Source organism: Vulpes vulpes, chromosome 4, assembly GCF_048418805.1.
Source record: "Vulpes vulpes isolate BD-2025 chromosome 4, VulVul3, whole genome shotgun sequence".
NCBI classification, from domain to species: domain Eukaryota; kingdom Metazoa; phylum Chordata; class Mammalia; order Carnivora; family Canidae; genus Vulpes; species Vulpes vulpes.
In genome coordinates, this window is record NC_132783.1 from 101,401,195 (window position 1) to 101,424,643 (window position 23,449).

Consider the following 23,449-nt stretch of genomic DNA (forward strand, 5'->3'; position numbering starts at 1 on the left):
TGAGCACCTCCATGTTCTCCCCATCAGCTCTTGCTTCCCCTTGATAAAACTTCCTGTCTGCCTTGCCTGTACCTTTTTCCTACAGTGTTCCTTTCTTCATATCTGGCCTGGTCAAGAAACTTCAGTGACCAGCCACTTAGCAACACAGATTTCCCCCAATGCAAGCAAGTTCTATACCTGCTTCATGATTCTGGTCTACCTGTGTCACACCTGTACTGTTATTATTTAGTATTTTCTTTAACTTGATTTTAAGTCAACTTACTTTTTCCCCTTAGCATTATCTTAAGTATTAATTACAACAAGAGAATTACACATTTTTCTAAAAACATAAAAATAAATGCTGATTGAGGTAAACATGTTTGTGTATTTACCCTCTGAAATCACTTTAGGGGTTTGATGACTGCATTTGGAGACCCACTGGCCTCCCATTAACCCTGTAGCTTCATCCCATCCATTTAGCCTTCATTTTTGTCTCTACATATTTCCACTCTTGGGACCATAATGGTTGCCTCACTGTCTGTGCACCTATCTTGGAAAAGCATTTGCCTCTAGCTGTGCCTATACTGCCCTCTGAGCCTGGAAAAGCCCACCCCTTTCTATCTACCTGTCCTTGAAGATTTGCCTCCACCACAAGTCCCTGAGCCCTTGATTGGCTCGCTCTTGCTGCTTCACTTACAACTGATGCCCACCACCCAATGTTCCAGCTCACGCTTCTCTCATTGCTTCATGTGTGCTGATCTTTCCAACTTGGCTTATAAGTGCCCCTAGCTTCACATGGCTTGTGCCTGCCACGTCTTATTCTATTCACCCACCCAAGGATGAGGATGAGGGTATCCTCATCCTTCACTCAGCACATTAACATAGATGCCGGGCCTGTGTCCATCACGGTTTCTAAGCCATGTATTGTCTCTGCCCTTTCTGTTTTTCATTCCCTAGCTTTTTTCTCCCTCTGTCACCAGATTTAATCCAAGATTGCCTCCTCAACAAATCCATAAAGACTTCTCCCACAGCTTCCTCTATTCCCTTCTCCATCAGCACACGTCACATTTGTTTGTGGTCTTCAATGTACTTGTCTTCCTTCCCTATTAGACTGACTATAAGCTCTTTAAGGTGAAGATCTTGCTGGATTTTGTGTTCCAAAGCATGACACAGAATAGGCACAAAGAAGATGGGGTATAAATACACAATGGACTATTACTCAGGCACAAAAAAAGAAATGAAATCTTGCCAGTGGCAACAACATGGATAGACCTAGAGGGTATAATGCTAGGTGAAGTAAGTCAGAGAAAGGCAAATACCATATAATTCCACTCATGTGAGATTTAAGAAACAAAGAAAGAAAAAAAGAGACAGACCCAGACTCTGAAGTATAGAGCATAAACTGTTGCCAGAAGGGAGGTGGGAGGGGGAGGGGAATGGGTGAAATAGATTAAGGAGATTGAGTACACTTATTTTGGGAACATTGAAAAATGTATGGAATTGTTGAATCGCTATATTGTGCACCTATAACTAATATAATACTGTATGTTAATTATACTCGAATTAAAAAGGGGAAGCATCAAAAATGAGTAAAAATTTAAAAAAAGAAATAGGTACTGACTAAACATTAAATTTCTCAATTTATGAATTAAGTGATTTAAACTTTGCTGTTTCTATAGGACTCTATTATTTTTTTTTAAGATTTATTTATTTATTCATGAAAGACACAGACTGAGAGAGAGAGGCAGAGACATAGGCAGAGGGAGAAGCAGGCTCCTCGCAGGGAGCCTGATGGGGGACTTGATCCCAGATCCAGGGATCATGACCTGAGCCAAAGGCAGGTGCCCAACTGCTGAGCCACCCAGGTGTCCCTATAGGACTCTATTCTTTAAGGCAGATGTCTTGCCTTCTCTCTTTTCTTTCCCTGTATTTCTTGTCCTGGGTAGGCAAATAGTAGGTGCTTGTTAAATTTGCAATAATGTGAGTTTCATAGGAAATACAGGAAGTGACTAAGATTGACAATGAAAATTGATGCCAATTAAGGTAGTTTAGCAATTCTAAGCACTTTCAGGCCTAACCTGATTTTGAACATCAAATGTATCATGCTTTTGATTATCAAAGGCAAAGGGGGATGTGTTTGGGGCCCTTTGCCTTTGTCCATGATTGAAAAGATGTAATTCATGTTAGGTAACTAGTCCTGACCATTCTGCATCAGCTCTACATCTGGAGATGGTGTTGAATTCTTTTTCAGGATGGAAGTGGTATCGTGTGTGTGTGTGTGTGTGTGTGTGTGTGTGTACACATACACGTAAAATGGAGAAAAAGAGAGATAGCAATCCAGATGCCAACACACCTGGAATCTATTTGTGAGGATCACTGGTTCAGTCCTCAGCTTGGGCCATTCATTTATTTCTTGCTAAGTGAACATCTGGGATTCAGTTTGAGACGCCAGCAAGTTTGGAAGGGATCTCAAAGCCGTGGTTGGGATGGGGAACCGCTTGCCTGAGGTGGGAGTGAGAGAGGTGAGCAGGGGCTCTTAAACTATTCTGCAGACTTCAGTTCAAATGCAACAGCCAGAGGGTTGAGAACTCCCTTCCCATGCTGGAAAAGCGTTCACAACAAGGAATAACCAAAGAAGGTTCAATTAGATTAAAGCAATAATGCAATCTGAAAAGTACCCCTTTCCCCTGTTCCTCTTTCAGCCTGTTCCCTTCCCACCCCATGGTTCTGAATGTATCCAGGTATATTCCTATTCTAAGAAAAAAGAAAGAAAAAGAAGAAGGAAAAGCCTTGGACCTGGACCAGGAAGGAAATGCTATGAGAAAGTAAAATTCTAATTAGTTATAGATGAGAATTGGTCACAGATAATTACTCTGCATTCCTTGGCTCATGCCTGAAAAGGCTTCAGAGATCTTTTTTGTTGCTCAATATGTAGACATCTATCTAGATAGCTAGATAAACACACAGAGAAGCACACCATCATTAACAGATCTTGGAGAGTGCAAGTGTTTAGAACAGAAACGAAAGGGAAATTTGTCATTCACAAGCTAGGAATGTTTGAATCTTTTGCTGTCAGGCCTCTTTTCTCTCTCTCTCTCTCTCTCTCTCTCTCTCTCTCTTTACTTTGAACTTTCTTAAAAGCAAAGGCCAGTGGGTTCAAACAGGACCATTTTAAACAGTACACTTTGAGAAAATTTGTGCTGAGTTGCACCTGCCCCCATGACATCCACCAGCTAGAGTGTTTCTCCTGCAATTTGCATCTGTCATTTTCCTACCTGTGGGTCAAAGGGGTTGGAGACCCAGGTGACGGGCTGAGAACAAGCCAGAGAGAACATGGGAAGTCTGTGATAGGCTGTGTTCATGCCATCCTATTTAGAACCAGCTTTGCTGCATTGTTTTGGGGACTTTAAGCAGCGGGGGGGGGGGGGGGGGGGGGGGGGAATCCTCATAGCTGCCTAAAGTATTTTTCTCTTGAATCCTAGTAGAAATGATTCAACATTAACCATAGGCTGCTTGAGGCATGCCTAATGTCTTGATGGAGCGTGCTTTTACAGAGCAATGCTAGCATCTGAGGAATTCTCAATCTTCCTCTCCTGCCCTCCCCAACATAGCTCTCCTATATTCATTACCAGGCATCACAAACAAGAGAGTTTGTCTTTTGGGGGCCTTCTGCCTTTTCTCGTTAGCACTCCTCATTCTGCTGATACAGAGACCTCACTCTAATGCTGCATGTGGTGTAGGGACCCTCAGCCTCCCTCCGGCTTCACTCAGTTCTGGAGCTGTCCTTGCTTCCCTCTCACCCCACTATATAAATCAGATGGCATGTGCCTGGGGCCTCATATTCTCAGGACTATCTTTCCAACACTGTGACCAAATGTACTATTGTGATTTCAGCTCTCCAGTAACCCAGTTGCAGTACTCCAGCACGTCCCTAATCAGATACTCTGGTTTTAATAGCCAGAGTGAAATGGCCAGCACAGGGGTACTTGGGCAGCATTGCATAGCAACTTATATCATTGCAAGCTTTTTTTCAGAGTTTACTTTCTTCATCTCATTTGTTCCTCAGTGATTTCATGGGACAGGTGAAGTAGGTATTCACTCACTCATTGATTCATTGATTGAATGATTCATTCACTCACTCAACCAACCAACCAACCAACCAACCAACCAAACAGCAAATATTCATTGAGCATCTACTAGTTGCTAGGAACTATTCTAAGTTATGAGTTGCAGTGAAGAAAATTGACAAAAAAATAACCCACTTCTCATGGTGCCTCATATTTGCATGGGTAATCTAATAGGTATCATTATTCTCATTTTTCATATGAAGAAGCCAAGAGAAAGAGAAGCTTTTGGTTTTGTTTTTTAAATTTTATTTATCTATTCATGAGAAATACAGAGAGAAGGCAGAGACATAGGCAGAGGGAGAACCGGGCTCCCTGCTGGGAGCCCGATGTGGGACTCAATCCTGAAACTCCATGATCACGCCCTGAGCCGAAGGCAGACGCTCAACCACTGAGCCACCCAGGCATCCCAAGAAAGAGAATTTAAGCCCTAAGGATTTATAGATCATTTAGAGCTGGATGTAAAATCCAGATATTCTATCCACCTCTCAGAATAAGGAGAATAATAGAGGGATATTAGGAATCATCTCAATAACCCACTGAGTCTGTTGATGTAGAAAACTGGGGTGGTATGGTTTACACAGCCATACAGCTCTTGTGGGCAGAGATAGGACCATCACTGAGATTCCCTAAGCCCCAGGCCTGTGCCCTACCCATGAGTCCTTGGATCCTCAGGAGCCTATAATACACTTGCTCTGTCATCTTGTCACTGTTTCATACCCACCTGATAACCTCTGTCTTATTCCATATGGGCTGCTATAACAAAATACCACAGACTGGGTAGCATAAAACAACAGAGATTTATTTTTCACAATCTAGAGGCTGAAGTCCAAGATCAGGGTATGACATGGTTGTATTCTGTGGAGGGTTGTCTTCTGGGCTGCAGACTGCTGACTTCTTTCTGTTCCTCGCCTGATGGAGAGAGCAACAGATCTCTCTGGAACCTATTTTAGAAAGGTATTAATCCCATTCATGAGGGCTCTGCTGTCATATTCTAATCAGCTCCCCAAGGCCGATCTCTTAAATCATCACCTTGGGAGTTAGGATCTCAGCCTATGAATGTGATGGTGGGGTGGGGGAGACACACAACCATCCAGATCATAGCAACCCCCCTTATTTCCTTAGTCAACATAAGATATCATGACCCATTTCCATAAGAGCTCTAACTCCCTCGACTCCCTTGTCCATCTCCCCCTCTATCATAGCTCCTACAAAAACTCTAGGCTGAATTCAATTTCAGTTGTTTGCATCCCATCACCCAGGCAGCTTGGATGTGTCTAGAGAACAGACACATGCTTATGTAGGCAGATCTCACGTGTAACTCAGGGTCACTAACCTCACTGGCTGCTGCCCCACCAACCTCCAGCCTTTCCTGGTCAGTTCATCTCCTACTCTTTCCTGGAAAACTGTTTCTTACCTGCTCTCCTTGGTCACTGTCCTCAATCCCTAGCTTCCTTTATCAGTGAGAAAATAGCAGTAATGAGAGGAGGCCTTCCATAGATGCCTATCACCATGTCTGCCGTACCCTGTCCCCTAACTTTTGCCTGCCCTGCTGTTGCCACAGATGACCTTTGGCCCTGTGAAAGGCCATTGCCATCACTTGTGCATTGGGATTTTCCTTGTCACCTGGTCAAGAGCCTCACTCTAAAAATTTTCCCTTCATCCCCTGTACCATCGATTTACCCTGTTACCCTGTTTACCAGATCATTCTCATCAGCACAGAAGCATGTTGCAATCCTGCCTTCCCATCTTAAAAACTAAAAATGACAAAAGCCTTTCTTGACTTCATATCCCCTGTTAGCTACCAGCCTGTTTTCTGTCCTTCTTTATAGCAAACCCCCTCAAAATTCTTGTTTCCCCTTGATTTCCTCCTCCCACTCTTTCTTGAGCCACTCCAGTTAATGGTTGATGCCTACTTCTATACCAGCCTGTTCCCTCCAGGTCACCATTGAGCTCCTTATTGCTGGACCCAATGTCATCCTCATCTTTCTCTACCTCTCAGCAGTAATCCTGCCCTGCCTTGGAACTCTTTCCCCTCACTTGGCTTCCACAATTTCACCCTCTCTTGCTTCTCCTCCTACCACACTGGGGGCTGTTTCCTGCTCTCTCTGCTCTCCACTGGGTGGTACAAGCCCACGATTCATCCCTTTCTTCATCACCCATTAGGGGAACCATGGTTCATGCCTTTAAATATCATGTGCCTCTCTATCTTGGTCTTCTTCCTAAAGCCTGGATTTGCATATCCAATTGCCTATCAGGTGTCTCCACTTTGATATTTATAAGCATATCAGATTTAATATATCTAAATCTGGTCCTTAGACCTGCTCTATCCACGCTCTTCCCCCATCTCCAGTAGCAATAGTTCCAGCTTTAGATGTGATGCACGGGCCCAACCTCAGTGTCAGCGCTCATTCCTCTGCCTCTCAGACCTCACCTCCAATCAATCCATTGGCAAATTCTGTCCCATCTTTAAAACATTTCTATCTTCACGTCTCCCCAGCTGCCACCCTGGTCACAGGGTAAAGAGAATTCCCAGAGAAGGGAGGGGCATGTATAAACACCCTGAGGCAGGAGAGGATGCAGGACCAGCTTGTCTCAGAAGGGATTGAGGTATGACTCTGGAGTCTAGGGAGCTGCCTGCCCTATGTGGGTGAAGACAAGTATTAGCCACTGTAAAGTGGTCTAGCTCTCTGAAATGGACTCGGTCAGCTCTGACAGATATATGACTCTGTTAAGGTGTGTCCTCACTGTAGCTGCAGTGTATGTTGGGTGCATGTGTCCGTGTATGTGCTTTCACACGCACATATAAATGTGTGTTTTCTCCCACCCTAGACATGTTTTCCTGGAATCGGAGCCCCCAGTATAGTAATGTGGTTTCATGTACAATCCACTGGGAAATAAATTGTTATGAGTCATTACTAGATCAAGAAAGCTAAGAGCTGGTCTGGTTCCTTGTTTCCTCTCTTCCCCAGTGTAGTGGCCTTGGAGGCCATGCCTTCCCTATGTCATCTCACAAGATGGAGCAAGTCCTTTCTGTGAGTATATAATCTGTGTTTACGGTGCTAACTCAATGAGATTTTGTTATGCTAATAGCCATGCTGACCAACACAGTAGTCTATACAGGAGAAATAAATCTATTTCTGCCCTCCTGGGGCATCTAAGGATGATGATGGTGACAAGACAGTAGTTGTAACAGCCACCATTTATTGAGCCTTTGAGGAGCTCTGCAGAGACCTTTGCAGATGTTAAACCATTCATCCCTCTCAGGGACCTCATGAGGTACATGTTTTGCTGTTACATAATAATCGTGTTCCTAAAATAAATTTTAAGTTATTTTTAAAATGGATTCTCTGGGGACACTTGGGTGGCTCAGCTGTTTAAGCGACACTCTCTTGATTTTGGCTCAGGTCATGATCTCAGGGTTCCTGGGATCGAGCTCCATGTTGGGCTCCGCACACAGGGAGGGAGTCTGCTTGAGAGTCTCTCTTCCTCTGCCTCTTCTCCTGTTCTTCTCCCTCCCTCTCCTCCTCTCTCTCTTTCAAATAAATAAATATTTAGAAAAAAATAAATAAATAAATAAATGGGTTCTCAACCTCAATGAGGAAAAAACTGCTCAGGAGCAAGAATTTTAGGTGATGGGAATAAAGTTATTTTTCTTACAGAAATGTCAAAAATGAAGGTTTTAGTTGCTATTAAGGAAATTTTGAAGTTATAAACTAAAAATAACAGATTTTCAAAATTGGCATAAGTCAATCTAAATGTCAATGAGCAAATGCTGAATTCTGTGGAAGATAAGACTCAGGTCAACTTGCTTCTGAACCATCAAAATAAATTGTGGTTTGGACCGACAGTGCTATTAAAAGGAAGTCCCCATTATACCTCAAGAGAGCTGCTAGCAAGAAAATAAAAACAAATTTTAAAAATGGAAATCCCAATGGCAAAGAAGAATCAGTCACCCAACAAAAGTGGTCATGAGTGCTGAAGCATATAGGCTTTGTTTCCACACACGTGGGAACCATTTCTGATCATGACAGTCATGTAAACCAACAACATCACAAGTCCGTTTTCTCACTGAACTGATCAGGCTACATCCAGTTTGCATTATGAAAACTGTATAGCAGGAAAAAAGTCTGAATTTGATTTGACCAGTGAGGAAACCAAGAAAATAAGAGGACTTCATTGTTTATAGGGAGCAACTGTAGAAATAGCCCCAAATCAGGGCTGTCTGCCTTTTTCACTCGCCAAGGTCAGGTTTTCCCCCTTATGTTCAGAGAGTTCCCCTGATGTATAGTGACACCTGTATATCCTCGTGGATGATGGTGCCACCTGAGCTAGGATATGAGACCTCTGCAGTTAGGGGCTGCCCTTCCTCTGTACTTACATAGAGCCCCAGCTCCATGGTTCTCTTCGTCTATCCACTGGGGGAGGCTTAGAGCTGCTCTGAATGACAGAGCCTCTCTGGCCCTTGTTGCTTAGACATGTTGACATTTCTGAAAGTACCAGTAGACCTGGAGAGCATCCAGGCTGCCTAGGAAAGTGCCTGAGGCTGGGGAACCAATTAATTTCATTACTAAAGTAAACAATCCCAGTGACCTTTGGCAGTTAGCAAGCTTTGACTTTTTTCCCTCCTTCGGGCCATGACTGGGCAGCTGGACCTGCCGCCATTCCCTGAGGGAAGGAAGGGATTTGCTGTGCTGGGGCCTTGCCCTGGCCTGCCGCTGACATACATGCTTCCGGCCTGGAGGCCTCTCACTCTGTCCTTCACCCACAGAGGGAAGCACTGAATGAGCCCTGCTGTTCTTGCCTTGCCTTTCAGTGAGGCAGGTGAATCTACAAGAAGCTTCTGGAGAATGCAGAGAGACAAGTGGGCCCTCTGGGAGTTGTGTTTGCCTCCAAACAGGATGGCTTCTGTCACCTAGCCCAGGAAGACCGTTGATTCTTCAGGTTCCCAGATTTGCCATTCTTCCCTTATGATTCATTCATGAAATTCAACAGGCCCTTCCTAAAGCGCCACCCCCTGCATGCCTGGGGCTGTGAGGGCTGAAGTTGGGACAGCAGAGAGATATTAGATGTATTCTCTATTCCTGAGGACCTTCAGAAGTTAATGGAAAAATGAGACTCACATGTGATAGTCTGTGATAAGTTGAGATGGCCTATAATGAAGAACTAAGTTAAATATTATCATTCTCCATGGTAGCTAAGATCACAGCTTTAGCATCAGGTGTCTGGATTCAAATTCTGTCACCACCATTTTGGTCAAGTTTGACTTTGGGCGAGTGCTTTAACTTCTTTAGGCTTCTGTTCCCTTGTTATAGGGCTACTGAGAGTACTAGCCTTAATGCATTTTTATGGGAATTAGGTGGAATAGTGCATGTAAAGTGCTTGGTACAGTGCCTGAGTCATGGTCTCTCTGTTATTACTAGCTACTGATACTAGTCATCAGAACATATTTGAGATGACCCAGTAGTATAGAAATCTTGAATCTAAACATACCAGGTTCTGTGTGCTGGTCTCCCTTCTCTCTTCCTTTTACCAGTGACTAGTAATCTCAACTGATCAGTTACTCAGTTAACAGGAGCCCTAGGGGCCAGTTTTAACACTTCCACCCCTGTAACTCCTTCTGACTGTTGATGATGCTTCACATGTGTCTCCTACACCCCAGTACCATTCTCATTTTTAACCATGTCCTCACGTAGCCAAGTAGATTACATAAGAGCCCTCTTAACTAGTTTCCTTGCTTCCTCTTTTAGACTCTGCCAAACCAGGTTTACTGTTGCTCAAGAAGACTTTCTAAAATCTAAACCAGATGATCATTCCCTTGCCCACGCCCTTTGTGTGGCTTCCCAATACTCTCAGGAAACAGTTGAGCCCAGATCCATTATGATGACCCACAAAGGCCCTTGCTGTAGGACCCCTGCCCAGATCTATAGCTTAATCACTTCTGTTTCTTATGTCATCCCCACCACCCAGCAATGCAGCCTGCTCCCCAAGTGCTTCTGGGTCTCAAGGCCCTCCATGGCCATGCACAAGTCTAGAGCCCTTTGTCCCTGTTTCCTGAAGACCTGTACTCATGCTTCAAAACTAAATCCCAACGACTTCCTTTGGGAAGCCTTCCTACCAGGTCTGGGTTCACTGGCTCCCCTCTGATATTTGGAAGGGAATATTCTTATTCATCTTTGTATGTTCATATTGAAAAAAAAGGACTGAAGAGATGGAAGAGATAGATGGATGATGGTTGGGTGGAAAGCTGGATGGATGATTGAATGGATAGATAAATGGACAAATTCAACAACAACAAAAAAGGCAAATCCCCTAATCAGATCTTATACCCAGGTACTTCCAGGAAGGTGATCAGTAGTATTGCAAAGCTTCATAATTCAGGCTGAAAAGCAGTATGCAATTCACAGCCAGTAGATTTTTGACCTGTATGCTGCTCACTATTACAGCAGGAAAGCTAAAAAAGAGTGCTGATCTCAAAGAGAGGGGGACATCCAGGTGGACTTTATCTTATCACTGACCTGGCCTATGGCCTGTTTGTCAGCCTACCTCCTCAGGTCTGCCCTCATATGGGTTCCATTCAGTCCTTTTCTCCATCCAGGCATCATGGATCTATTTTCAGCTTGAACCATGGCAGGAGATTTCCGCCCAGGATGACAGAGCATGGCATGAGTGATAGAGTGGATGGCATAGTGATAGAGGTCATCATGGCGAGTAGCTCCCATCTGCAGCCCAGTGCTGACCTGTGCCTCCACCAGGAGAATGTCACATTTCATGCTGTTCATTTTTCTGTTCAGGAGCTGCTCTACATGGGAATGCACCTTATGCAGCTTGGAACCTTCATCAGCTCCTTAAGGAAGACTTTTCAGCAAGTTTGGTTAGCTAAGTAAATGTGAATAAATCCCGGGATGAGCTGGAAATTAAATAGAGCATCAAACTCCTTGTGATAGGGAGAACCAGCATGAGCCCCGCCCAGGCTGAAGCGGAAAAACCCGGAGGCTTTGGGAGAAGAGCCCGGTCCAGCTGCCCTGGAAGCCTCATCAGGGTTTACAGAGCAGCAGGCAGAGCACAATTGGCTCAATTTGGTTGTGTTTTTATTTTTGTCCAGCCACAAATACTGAAAAATGATTCCTTCCCTTCCTGGAGCCTTGAAGCCAAGCTGGCTTTATTTTTAGCTTCAACTCTGGTTTAGGGCTTTTAGCACACTAAACACCCTACCCGCGACAAGCCTTGGTGGGCTGGATTTTAGGATTTTTGCCGTGACTCAGGTCCTGGTCGCCTGAATGTAACTCTCACTCAGCTTTGTGCAGCTAGGACAATAGAGGGTGGTTCCAGACAGACCTACAGAGAGACCAGTTCTGGCCTTAGGGACCTCCAAGAGAGTTCTTTTCAGGGAGGGAAATGTATTCAGGGTGGATGGTTGTCTGGGCTGGGGCAGAGGGGGTGGCAACCCTGGATGAAAGGAAGCAGAGGGCAAAAAAAGAAGAGGGGGAAGAGGAAGGGAGCTGTCAGTTATTGCAAGGCTTTGAGTGGTTAGTGGTTCAGAACCAGGCGTCTGGAGGCAGACTGGCTGGGTCCAGATGCTATCCCTACCACTTCCTAATACCACGGCCTTGTGGAATGTACCCAACTGCTCCAGGCACTTGTGTCCTCAGTCATGAGGTGTGGATCATATTGATGTCTGCCTCTGAGCGCTACTGCCTGTGACCCAGCCCATCCAGCATGAAGCCAGGCATCTGCCATGCAGTCAGGACTCAACAAGCATCATTTTTATTATCAGTGTGCTCTTATTGCAGTGCTGGATGCTTGGGCATATACTGTGTCATTATGAATTACTGTAACCCAACTAAATAGGGTTATTTTGCACATGGAACACTGGCTCATTAGGTGTGGGACTCCCAAGGTCACACAGAGAGATCAAGATATAGCCACACCTGAATCCAGCCCTGGCCAGCCCCAAAATCATACTGCCATGCCTCCTCTGGAATCAGTGCACCCACATGACATAAAGGCACCTATCACTGACTGGGAACTGCTCTAAACAAGCAACTAGATTACCCCTCACCCGCCCCTGGGATGCCCGCATGTTTCCTTTTTTTTTTTAATTTTAAAAAATATTTTATTTATTTATTCATGGGAGACACAGAGAGAGAGAGGCAGAGACACAGGCAGAGGGCTCCTGCAGGGAGCCTGATGCAGGACTCCATCTCAGGACTCTGGGGATCACCACCTGAGCTGAAGGCAGATGCTCAACCACTGAGCCACCCAGGCATCCCTCATCTTCCCATTTTAGTGACAGGAACACAGAGTAGATACTGGGAGTGATTAAAAAAAAAAAAAAAAACACCAGTCAAATTCATGGAAACGGAAAGTATAGTGGTGGCTATCGGACTGGGCAGGGTGGGGCGGGGTTGTTTGATGGGGTAGTGTTTCAGTTTTGCAAGATGAAAAGGATCCAGAGATCTTCACAATAATGTGAATATACTTAACACTACTGAACTGTACACTTGAAAATGGTTGAGATGGAAAATTTTGTTACCTTTTTTTTTTTTTTTACCACAATTAACAACAAATTTAAAAAGAGCACTGATGTGGGAGTCAGACTGCCGTTGGGGGGAAGCACAGAATTTGAGCTTATCCTGTCCAACTTCCCAGCCTCACACCTAGCCTTGTTGCCGTCAGGAGCTCACTAACAGAATCACTGGTCCATACCAGCCCCCACACACCATGAGCCCCATCAGGGCTGAGCAGCACACTTCTGACAGGAACCTTATTCTGGAGTCTTAAATGCTCCTCTCTTACATGCTTTGCCCTTTTTAAGCTACTTCTAGTTCCCTGTCCCCCTGAAGTGTTTGGCTATCAATCTGGGACGAAAGGGATAAAATACCAAAGTCCCACCCAAGGAATCATGTCTGCTTGGCCCAGTGGGAAGAATGTGGACTTTGGGGCAGAAGTGAAGAAGAAGTTCACCTTTTCTTTTCTTCAGTTTGCTTAACTCTGAGATAGGATAATATGGTTGTCCCAGGTAACCAAATAGGCAGATCAATCTAAGGAAGAAATTCAACCAAGCCATAAGCTATTCTTTTGCTCCAAGATATTCTGGGGACAGATTTGGAGACATTGGTTTGGGCACTCACTGATAAGAGATACTAGGAGAGAGACATGGGACAGGCAGGGAACAGGGTCCCCCTCTTGGCCTCCCACTCCCAGGAGAGCAGCCTTCTTTGAGGCCACAACAAGGTTTCAGGGTCCTTTGGAAACATCCATGACCTTCTTTAACTGTTGGCACTAGTATTGGCCATTCTCAGGAGAGCGTCTGATTGGCTCCATTGCTGCCATCCCATGTGGGGTGTCCCTCCTGGGATGAGTTTACCTCCAGCCACACGACATGCCCAGACTGTGATCTTTGACCCAAAGCTGACTGCTCCATTAGGCACAATGGGGACTGTGTCCAGAGCCAACAGCACTTTTAGAGCCCTATGAAAATGTTTTCATTTCTTTTAAAATTAGGAGGAAAAAAACCCTTTCAGGTCAAAGTAAATGTTACAATATATGATATTAATATATTTTATACCAACATAGTTATAAAACATGATTTAATTTTTGTATAGACATAGGGACACGCAAAGGCAAAAGTGCCAAGGGTCTGTGAAAGTTGTAGTGCAGGCCTACTCTGGGCCAGAGAGCCAGGCTGGCAGGGATTCTGTTTGGCCCCTCAATCCAGAGCCTCCTCTGCTTCCATAGTAACTGCTATTTCCCCACTGCACCACCACCACTACCTAGGATAGAATATTCTCTCTAGTATTTTATCTCTTTTTAGGGATCCATTTTGCATATCAGTTTTGTCACTTGGCAATAGCTCCCTGGAGCACATGGCAGAAAATTTCAAAAGCCTCGTCTGGAATCTGTGAGAAAGAAGTGTGATCAATTACTGATGTCTGTCCTAAGCTCATCATGGGAAAATGGCAGTACTCATGCCATGCTGTGTTCTTGCCTATGAGTGACCTTTGCCTTATATCAAAACTTGACTGCAAGCTTTGCAAGACAGAATATGTCTTAACATGATGTGCATCCCACGTTGAAAGATCTAGAAGGTCTTCTTATACCTGTTGATTGATTGATGGATGGATTGATTGAAGTGATGTCTGTGAATATACTTGATTCAATTTAATGTCTCCTGATATCCTTTCATTCTTCTTTTCATCTGTAGGCGCCTGAACAAGAATAAGCTCCAGGTCCTCCCAGAATTGCTTTTCCAGAGTACACCGAAGCTCACCAGACTGTGAGTAGAATTGAATTGTGTTCTCTCCCTGGTGTCCTGCCTGGCTTTGGTGATACAGATATTGTGGCTACCTTTGTGAATGGAGCCTGGTGCCATGCAGAGCTTGACACTTAGGCTATGTGCATGAAGACTTGGGGCTGGGCTTCAACATAGTGTGGCTCCCACTTGCCCCTCCACACCCCACTTTGTGCTCCCTGTCTTCAGAGATCAGTGGCTGAAGTGGTCAATGAGAGCTAATGACTTATGGTAGTAGATCACTTCTTTGCAAGGAAAGACACGCTGCCATTTAACATGGGTCTGACCTTATGTCAGGGTAATACCCTAAGGATGGGATTTGAGGTGGATTTATTTACAGGAGACACCAGTGGTTTCAGAGGGCATTGGGTGGGACTGAACATTTCACCCTCACCACCCTGTGGACTAGAATATCTCCTGCCCTTTGACCACCAGTCTGGGAACCCGTCTGGAGATCTGTGGTTTTGTGGGAAAAGGGAAGAGGCACCTTGAATTTTGCTTTATCTTCTGGAATGCTCCAGGATATAATGCAGAGGGAAGATTGGAGATGCATCTGTGCGTTTACCGAGTGTGAGAGTGTGGAGGCTTAGGAGCTTGAGATGCATGTCAGAATGGAGATTGTGGTTCACATACTGTGGGTGTTGGGCAACTGCTAGTTAACTGATCGCGAATGGCTCCATGATTGTGGACCTACAAGTCATGCTGGCAGTGACTCTCGTAGCTTGTGGGCTGAACTGGCTTGGCCCAAACCTTGATTTTCTGAATGGAGTGACAATGTCTGGCTGCTTAGTAGTCAAGCAGTGAGATTTACAGCCTGGCTGGGAAGACTCTAACATTACTGGGGAGACTCCAAACTTGCGGCCACCATTCACATTCTCGGTGGTTGTGTTTAATACCTATTTATGCCGTCAAACAATGCATGTAGGCTCCAGGATACATTGGGAAATACAAAACACATGTCAGTGTGTGCACTTAAGAATGAGTTCTGAATTAGGAATCTGTATCTGTATCTATGTCTGTGTGTACACATCCAGGAAGAGACCATATACATGAATGTATTTTATTTTTTTTACATGAGTGTATTTTAAAGGGTGCTTTGTTGGAACAAGAATGGCAAGGGTTGCCTGGTGTTTAAGTGGTACAGCAGGCCTGCTCGCCTTCTCTAGGAGTCACTTATACCTTGTCAAGGTCTCCTCGAGCTGTGTACTACATTTCTCTGGCTCAGTCCACCTGGCTGCTTTGCTCGGCATGGACAAGCACATGCCCCCCCTTTCCACCCTTCCTCTCTGAATCTACTCTGATGGGAGTGAGGGTAGATAAAGTGACATTCAGTGGCCTGAGTGTCTAGCCAAGCTGGATAAGCAATACTAAATGGGCATGCAGGCAAACAACCTGGTTTTTAATTTCCTCTTCCTGTATAGTTCTCCCCCTACATGTTCACTTAATAGCCGTCTCTCCACCCAGCACTACATTGTGCCTTTTGACCTGATCCTAAATAATGCTGGCTATATGCTCTTCATCTGGAATCTCAGCATCACTTTCTGTTTGCCTGAGAAAGTGTTTCTCAGGCAAACAGAAAGTGTCTGTGAGGCTGGGGTCGCTGGAAAGCTTTGAGCAGGTGGGGTCTGAGTGTTTTGCTTATTGCAGGACATCAGGCAGGCTGGTTCTTGCTCACAGAACATGACTTCACAGCTGCTCCCCATGGCCATCAAAGTGATGCTCATTTTGTGCAAGGCTGCTCTTGATCCCAGCAGAGGAGGAATTTCAGGCAGGGAGATGCTGGGTGCCAGGTCCAGGCAGACAGCCCAGGACATGGGAAACCTCAGGATGATATCCTGTCACTTTCTAACTGTGAGAGAGATTGGGGGAGTCACTTTCACTTCTGTGCCTGAATAGCCTCATCAGTAAAAGGCAGACCCCACCCTCCTTTTATCTTTCTTGCTGAGGAGCTATGAGTATCAGACAAGATATGAGTATCAGACGAGATTGTGTGTGTGTTTTCTAGGGTTCACAGTGCGGTGTGAGTATAATCACCAAGATAACTATGACTACGCCTACACTTCCCATCGTGTCAGCCTCACTCTTTTGTCTCTTTCTCTGGGATGCAGGAAGAAACTGGGAGTTGCTGTGAGCCCTGAAGTGGATGTCCCTGAGCTTTTACTTCAAGCCAAGAGCTGTGGCTGGAAAGGCAGGGATGACATTCCATTCATTTTGGTGTCTGTCCCTCTCCAGGTCCTAGCCAGACACAGAGACTGGCATACATCAGCTCTCAGTGAATGGGTAGATGAATAAGTGAAGGATATAGGCCTGGGTATACAAACAGTGCCCTCAGGCTTTGATTCTTTTATCCCCCATTCATTCATTCACTCATTCATTCATTCAATAGGCTCTTCCACTGTGCTTGTTCCAGCCTGGCCTCTGCTGGTTTTTCAGCTGCAGACATGCAGGATGCCCACTTCTCTCTGTGTGTCTCATCATGACACATTCTGAATGGCTGCCAAAAAGCTGAGAGCTAAATATAATTTTTTTTTTATTGAAGCAACTATATTAACCCAGGTTTTGGCTATAATCAGCAATCCCTTTTTTTTCTCTCTGGGCTTGATCTTTGATTTTTCTTAATGACCCTATTGTGTCTTTGTCTTATTTTGTCAGCCACTCCAGGGCCTTTTTGGAAGTAAGCAGGGTACAAATTAGAAATCAATAAATGTGCAATCATGAATGTGTATACATATGCCACTAGCTCTGTTTTAAAAGAGCATTGCATCTCAGTAGACACAGTGAGCCATTTTCCAGGGAATGCTAAATGTGGGTACTGTGTGGCTGTCTACTCCATAGTATGCCATGTGGGATAAGTAGCAATTCTGGACACGCCTTTTCCTTTCTTACTAGATCTGTAGACAAAAACTGCTTAATGCTCAGTGATTATCCAAAGAATACCTTTGGAAAGGCTATGGACATGTGTAATAAGATGTTTTGAGGAGTGATAGGAAAGGGAAATAATATTTATTGAAAGCCTGCTATTATAATAACACTACTAACCAGTGAGTGACAGAAATATGACTAAAGTTAGTTTAATCCAAAAAGGAAATATATTTGTTTATATGCCTGGAAAGTCCAAAAATAGTTATGGATGGCTTTAGGAACTGGATCCAGGGGCTTGGTGATGTCATTGGGACTTCATTTCACTCCCTCCATCCTGTATAACAGTGCACATGATGGTGGGCAAAAGCAGAAGACTCTGGGGGTACTAATCTGGCAGTCTGGGTAGAATTAACAGTTCTGCAGGAAAGAACCAGTGGTAGATTGCTTAGCTTGGTCACGTCTCTGTCTGAGCACATATGTCTGTTGCCAGTGAGGTGATGTCCTCTGACTGATCAAGTTTGGGTCATGGGTTCATTCCCCTTGTTTGTGGATGGAGTATGGGTTTTCCAAAAGAAAGAATAATTCTGTTATCAGAAGATGTGGGGGAGGCGATGCCAAACTTGAAAACAACAGATGTCTGCGAGTTTATTGAGCATCTACTTTGTGCAGATTGCTGTGCTTTAATTGAACACTTTGGATCCTCAGTAACACTTCAGGGTAATAACAAGAGCAAACCCAATGACTGGCAGGTGCTGTTTTGAGCACTTTATGTGTAACTCTTTGATACTCCTACCAGCCCTGTGGGGTAGGTGCTATGACTACAACTGTTCTATCTATGTGAAACTGAGATTCAAAGAGGTTAAGGACTTGCCCAATGTTAGACAACTACTGGTGACAGAACCAGAATTCAAATTTGGATAATCTGAATCTGGAGTCTGGGCTTTTCTCTACTGTAGTTAGCTCCCTTCCTCAACACTCCCATTTTAGAGTAAAGGAAACTAAAACTGAGTTTATTTATTTTTTTTTAAATTTTTATTTATTTATGATAGGCACACAGTGAGAGAGAGAGAGGCAGAGACACAGGCAGAGGGAGAAGCAGGCTCCATGCACCGGGAGCCTGACGTGGGACTCGATCCCGGGTCTCCAGGATCGCGCCCTGGGCCAAAGGCAGGCGCCAAACCGCTGCGCCACCCAGGGATCCCTAAAACTGAGTTTAAATTATCCCCTTATGGCCCACATTTCTAAGAAGTAGCACTACCCTGGGGACTTTGCCTTAATGCTCGGATTTAACCTTTACACCAATACTGTGGAAGGAATCATTATCAAATCTATTTCTGAAGCTTAGAAGGGTTCTCTAACTTACCCCATAGCTGTATAACCAAGATACAGTGGAACTGGATTTGAATGTATATCTGTGTCATTGCAGAGTCTATCTGCAATTTCTATCTACCATGCCAAGCTAGCTATTGTGGAGACCTGAAGTGAGGATAAAAAGGATTGCTGATGGACCTGTCATAAATCCAAGTGCATGTGTCAGTGCTTTGATGGTCATGCCAACCCCATCCCCCCCAGCACCATCGATTCATTGATCCACATGTATATTAGTGGTGTATCTGTCCTCTTCCCCTGTTTTCAAGCACATAGAGTACAAGCAGAGCATCCTAGTCTTGGAAGTGCCCTGAGGTTTAGGCAATATCACTGTGGTCTCTAAATAGCCAGCAAGGTCTCTGTCATGACCTGGGCATTGAATAAATATTAGCTTCTCCACCCCCATCTTGACATAGATCATAAGGTTCTCAAGTGTCAAAACTGTGTTTCTGCTCTTCCTAAGTTCCCCACAGTTCGTGACCCAGAACTGAGCCTAGGGGCTGGCAGTACCATGAAGGGGTTAAAGGGTTATGAGACTGTGGAAAAGTCACTTAACATCTGTGGGTCTCAGGTTCTTCATCAGTAAGATAAACAAGAGAACGTACTTGTCTACATCATTTTGAGGATAAATGAAAGTAACCCATGCACAGCCTTCAGCTTTGATTATAGCACATAGCAAGCGCTCAATGAAAGATGGCTCTGGTCAACTCTGCTAGCTGACTGGTGTGAGCAGTGCATATGCCAGGGCTTTGGCATCTGTGATGTCAATACTTCAGCACCTGGCAAAGAGATGAGGGTGAGGAAACACTGTAGCTTGGAGTGAGAAGATCCCAGTCCTCAGACTGGCTGTACCACCTACAAGCTCTGTGGCCTGTACCACCTACAAGCTCTGTGGCCTTAGACATGTTACTTCCCTGCTCTAGGCCTTCATTGTCTCATCTAGAAACAATGGGATGGAATACAGTTGCTACATGGTTTGTAGGTTATTAATTTCTCCTTCTTTTTGTATCCCCTTCCAGCTTTCTCTCTTAGACATGGGAGGGGGAGCAAAGAAGTTCTGGTTATTTGGAGGTTAAAGTATCAGTGCTGCCAGAAATCATTAGGAAAAAAAAAAAAACAGAAAATGAGTTGAAAACAGTGATTAAAAGTCCTCTTCATTTTACCAGGGCACCGGGGGGCGGGGTGCAGTTGGTTAAGTGTCCGACTCTTGTTCTTCACTCAGGTCATGATCTCATGGTTGTGAAATTGGGGCCCGTACCAGGCTCCATGCTCAGTGCAGAGTCTGCTTGAGATCCTCTCTCTCCTCCTCTGACCTTCCCCCCACTCATGCTTTCTTTCTCTATCTCAAATAAATAAATAAATCTTTAAAAAAAAGGTTCTCTGCATTTTACTAATTGGAGATCTTTAAGGAGACGAGGGATACAGTGGTTCACACAACTGATTTTTAAGAGTTTGACTTCCCTGTATGAGGATGAGCAGACCACTGGGGTCCTTTTGGCCCCTGTGTTCTGGATTCATGTCCAAAGAGTGCATTCAATATTTGGTAGTGGTTTAAAACCTGTAGCTGAATAAACAGTGTGATAGCAGCAGAACAGAGGCCTCACGTTATTACCCACTCAGTTCTTCAAGGTATTTGACAGATGTAAAAAAAAAATGCCACTGAGGTTAACCCCCCTTGCCCTCAGTTGGGTCTGTGGAGTTGAAAGAAACTTAGAAGGTTAATCCCTGAAGCGATTAAAAACAATATGAAGTGTGGCCAACCAACTAGCCCCAAGTCACTGGGCTGTTGTCACAGTGGATCAGCGTCTGTCCCAGAGTTAAAGGCTATGAAACTTCAGTTTCCAGGGAACTTATTTCCAGTGAGGGAGCCCTCCTCCCAACTCTCATTTCGCCTCACTTGACCTTTCCTTCCTGTTTACCATTGTCCTCTCTTGTCACCACCTTGTGTGTACATACCCTATATTCCCAAACAGGAAGCTACATTCAGCAATGTGATCTAGTGTCTCTTTGAGGCAGCTCAGCATGAGAGTAAAGAATATGGCCTTTGGAACAGTATAGACCTGGGTTTGGATCCTACTCTCTGGTGACCCTGGGCAAATGGTTTCAACTTTCTTGATCTTAGATTTATTGGCTGTGCAATAGGAGTAATAGTCACAGCTCCTGTCTTTCCTTGGGCTGCTGCAGCAAAGGATCTCAGATTGGAGAGATCTGTTGGCTTAAACAACAGAGGTTTATTTTCTCACAGTTTGGATCCTGGAAGATCAAGGTGCTGGCAGGGTTGGTTTCCTGAGGCCTCTCTCCTTGTCTTAGAGATGGTGGTCTTCTTGTGCTTCTTCATAGGGTTGTCCCTCTGTTCATTCTCAGCCCCAGTGTCTATTCCTCTTCTCATAAGGACTCAGGGTTAGGAACCCATCCTAATGGGTACGTTTTAACTTCATCACTCTCTAAAGACCTGATTTCCAAATACAGTCACATTCTGAAGTAATAAGGCCAAGGGCTTCAGATATGAATTCAGGGGCTGAGAGTTGGGACACCAGCCATAATAGCTCCCAAATATATATTACATATTTGCATGGATCAGGTGCTTTATGACCCGCTTTTATGTATAAATTCTTAATCTCAGGTTTAGGGGGTCAGATACTATAACATTTCCATTTTAGAGATAAAGATACAGGATTCTAGAGATTTGGACAGCTTGCCAAGGTCAGAACCAGCAACTTGCAGAGCCAAAATTCAAACCCAAGCTTGCCTGACTCCAAAGCCCACATTCCTAACCACAATATTCTTACTGTATTTGTGAGAAGTTAGTAACTAATTAAAGTGCCAGGCACCTTGTAGAAGCTCAATTAATGTTTATCCCTTTCTGTCTTTGAAGCCTTAAATGGGCCCAGGCTTGTTGAATGATGGGGGCCCCATACCTCTAAGTAGTACCTTTTGCTATCCGTAGGTCCCCTCACAGCCATCTTAGTCTTCCAGTTCTGCACTACACTTGAAAACATAACTACATGCAATATGTGTCTCCATAAAACTCTATATCGATGTGAAACAGTGCTATAAAAGTGAAAAACCAGTGGAGAAAACAAAAACCATACTACTCAATTTTCCAGCAGAGTTGTTATCTGATGTGGTGAAATGATAATAGGACGATGGGGAAACCAATCCATCAGGATGGTGGGGGTTTCAGAAACTGCCTGCCTGCCTGGAGCTAAATCCTAGAGACCCGTTACCCCTGTGCTAGCCCAGCCTTCAGAGACTAGGGACAGACCAGCCTTACCATCACAGACGTGGGGTCACTTTTTCCAGGGACACAGCCACCAAAAGCTCATGGAAAATATCCCTGCAAACTGGAGCTCTGGTCCCTCCTCCTTCTCCATTCCCCCACTCCCTGATCACTGTAGCCAGGCCCTGGCCTTCTGTTTGCTTTACAGCGTGCTTCATCAACTGCAAGTTTCATCTCGTGCTTGAGGACAGGTTTAGCTTTAATCTGCATGTGGACAGATAATGGATTACAGTGGGTGCTATGTGACTCTTGGGATTTCTATTTTGCATGAGTTGCAATCTGTCTGTAGTGCTTTAAGCTAGAGCCAGGAAAGAAGGCCTGGAAGGTTTCTTTTCTCCTCTACTGAGGCTTTATCCAGCTGAGCACAGAAGCCTGTTGTCTATCCACAGAATTGATTACAGGCTAATGCTTTGAATTGTCTTGTAGATCCTTAAATAGTAGAACTTTAGAGTTAGAAATAAGTTATATAGGCCAGAATTTTTCAAAGTTCACTGTGCATCTGAACACCTGGGAATCTTGTTAAAATATGGATTCTCATTCTCTAGGTCTGGGGTGGGACCTAAGAGTCTATATTTGTAACAAGCTTCCAGGTAATGCTACTGGTCCAGGACCACATTTGGTGAGCAAGGATCTAGGTTTCACTGCTTCTCAAACTTAGCATTTTTGGGGAAAAATCCTTTGAGATGTTGATTAAAATGTCGATTCCTAGGCCATGTTACCAAGACATCTGGTTCATTAGATCTGGAATGGACCTAGGGTTCTAACCTTGTGAATAGGCACCCTGTATGATATGTTACCTGTAGGCAGGCATACTTTGAGAAACACTGATCTAGTACAAACCCTATTACTTCATAGATTTGGGAGCCTGCAAAAAACCAGGCATCTCTTGAACATCTGTGATGTACTAGGCACTCTTTGCCTATGCAGTCTTCTTGAGTTTCTCTGTCACGTAGATATTTTTGTGACTCCTGCACAGATGATGAAACTGAAGCCTAAGAGTTTGACTAACTCACCAGGAATATACCCAAGCCTTTCTGACCTCCAGTTCTACAGATTGTTTTCTACCTTATCATGTGCCTCCTTGCCGAAACACGCCTTAAAAAAGAGAGAGAAAAAACAATCGTGGATCTCTGAAGCTTTCAAGGCTCAGCATTTCATACTTCTGTGCTTATATGAGTGTAGATGAGCACATGCTCATACCTGAGATCGAAAGTATTAACACCTAAAACATTAAAACAGAAAATTTATAGACTTCAATGTATGTGTGTGAGTAGGCCTTCCTAAATTCCCTACAATGTATCAAAGATAAAGTTGGGTTTTATATTTTAAAACTCTTTGGCCCTTAGGGCCAACAGAAGAACTTTCTAAAGTGATCAGGTAATACTTCTACTGAGAACATTCTGCCAGCTTGAAAAGCTTTTTTGGTGGTTTCTTTCTTTCTTTCTTTCTTTCTTTTTTCAGAAAGAAAACCCAAGCTGTGACTTTACAATGCTTTGGAATTACAGAATATGCTTGTAATTTTTACAATTCTGCACAGACTTC

At 44.3% G+C, this 23,449-nt stretch overlaps 1 protein-coding gene across 1 annotated transcript in view; it reads left to right on the forward strand.

Annotated features, from left to right (window-relative positions):
• Positions 1 to 23,449, forward strand: part of SLIT3 (slit guidance ligand 3) — a 589,227-nt gene that overhangs the window by 83,367 nt on the left and 482,411 nt on the right. The window contains exon 4 of the mRNA XM_026009601.2: positions 14,311 to 14,382. Within this exon, the coding sequence (XP_025865386.2) occupies positions 14,311 to 14,382 (72 nt within the window). The remainder of the gene's footprint in view (positions 1 to 14,310; positions 14,383 to 23,449) is intronic.